The sequence below is a fragment of the Petaurus breviceps genome, unplaced genomic scaffold (assembly GCF_028583685.1).
Source record: "Petaurus breviceps papuanus isolate PSGF00001 unplaced genomic scaffold, PetGlider_PUasm1.0 91041, whole genome shotgun sequence".
NCBI lineage: Eukaryota > Metazoa > Chordata > Mammalia > Diprotodontia > Petauridae > Petaurus > Petaurus breviceps.
In genome coordinates, this window is record NW_027187400.1 from 40,361,114 (window position 1) to 40,362,772 (window position 1,659).

Consider the following 1,659-nt stretch of genomic DNA (forward strand, 5'->3'; position numbering starts at 1 on the left):
CTTTCTTTCTTTCTTTCTTTCTTTCTTTCTTTCTTTCTTTCTTTCTTGCCCTTTTGGAGGGCAATTGGGGTTAAGTAACTTGCCCAAGGTTACATGGCTAGTTATTTTGTGTGGGTGTTAAGTGTCAGAGGCCTGAACCAAACTCAGGTCCTCCTGACTCTGGGCCGGGGCTTTACTCACTGTGCCACCTAGCCGCCCCCTGCTTGTCATTTCTTATAGCACAATAGAATTCCATCGAAATCTTTTACCACAACTTGTTTAGCCCCAGTTGACAGGGTATCCCCTGGATTTCCAATTCTTTGCCTCCACAAAAGGTGCTGCTATAAACATTTTTGTACAAATAGGTCCTTTTCCATTTTCTTTGATCTCTGCTAGTAGTAGTATTGAAGCTCCTATGTTTCTTAAGAAAAAATGTTACTTTTCTTTGACACAGGGTGCCTGACCATGAGGTGGGAGATGGGCTTTACCTTGCCTGTATTAGACGTGACACATCCCCCAATATGGTGACCCAACTAAGTCAGTCCCCTTGACTGGACCCTGTTCACTGCCCTTTTTAAGTGGAGCTGTGGGTTCCCAGCATCTTCTGGGTCTCAAAAGAGCTAAGAATCTCAGAATGGGAAGATGCTTCACCAGACATCTCCTCCTGCGCCAGGGATTCCCTCTACAACTTGACCCTGACCCTAAAACCAGCCCTGTCCCTAAATCTTACCCTGAACTAGATCCTAAATTTTACCAAGTCCTAAATGCAGCCCCGACCCTTGACTCTGAAATCTAAGCCGAAATCTAACTAATTCCGACCTTATCCCAGACTTATCTTTTTAGTTAAGATGAAAAGGTCTCGTCTTGGGGAAGCGATGTAGTTGTCAGTTACCCCTTTGAGACACTGAAGGTAAACTGAGGCAGAAGAGAAGTAGAGCTGCGGAACTAGCATAGGGTAAATGGGTCTTTGCTCCGGGGCGCAAAATAGTGAATGAGGTGGGGGGTACCCAGCAGTGTTCCGAAGAGGAAGTGCACCAGACTGGACTCAGCGCTGAACTGGCCCCAGATACCGATCGACAGTTACACCTAACCGGTGCTCAGGAGTCTTTCTGTCCATTGCCGGCTGCACCCCTTCTGACCAATGGGAACGCAAAGCTCTAGATTGATAGGCATGGCAGCCAATCCTGGTCTTTTCCACGAGGGGCCTGGGCGCGGCCTCGGAGCCCGGCCGCAGGCTCTCCTCATTGGACCATCCTTGAGCCCTTTCTCCAATTTCTCGAGCTTCCAGCCCTCGGGGGTGGGGTCTCCGCCGCTCCCCATCAGACCCCGCCCCCCCAGCTGTCGCTTCTGGAGTCTGGCCAAGAATTAAGGCCGGGGCAGGTGCTCCTCTTGTCCTTGGGCTGTCAGCGCCGGACAGGACACGCACAGGACGCGCCATGAGGGGCTTGTTGGTGAGCGCCCAGTGACAGCCAAAGACCCCCGCCCCGAAGCCCCCTCGTCCCCCGGGGAGGGGCTCCCCCCCCACCCCCCCCCCCCAGCCCTGGGAGGGAGCCCCCTCTGATCTCCTGAAATGGAATCCACTCAGACCCCCAGCCCTGGGAGGGAGCCCCCCCTGACTTCCTGAGATGGGACTCACCAGGACCCCCAGACCCAGGAGGGAGCCCCCTCTGACCTCCTGAA

General features: G+C 53.3%; 1 protein-coding gene across 2 annotated transcripts in view; it reads left to right on the plus strand.

The window, feature by feature from the left end:
- LOC138154540 (cytochrome c oxidase subunit 7A1, mitochondrial-like) overlaps nt 1-1,659 on the plus strand; it is a 259,360-nt gene that overhangs the window by 255,690 nt on the left and 2,011 nt on the right. The window contains exon 2 of one of the 2 annotated variants that reach the window (XM_069079457.1): nt 1,382-1,430. In XM_069079457.1, the coding sequence (XP_068935558.1) occupies nt 1,416-1,430 (15 nt within the window). In that variant the 5' untranslated portion in view covers nt 1,382-1,415. The remainder of the gene's footprint in view (nt 1-1,381; nt 1,431-1,659) is intronic. The other variant, XM_069079458.1, reaches the window with a different exon arrangement.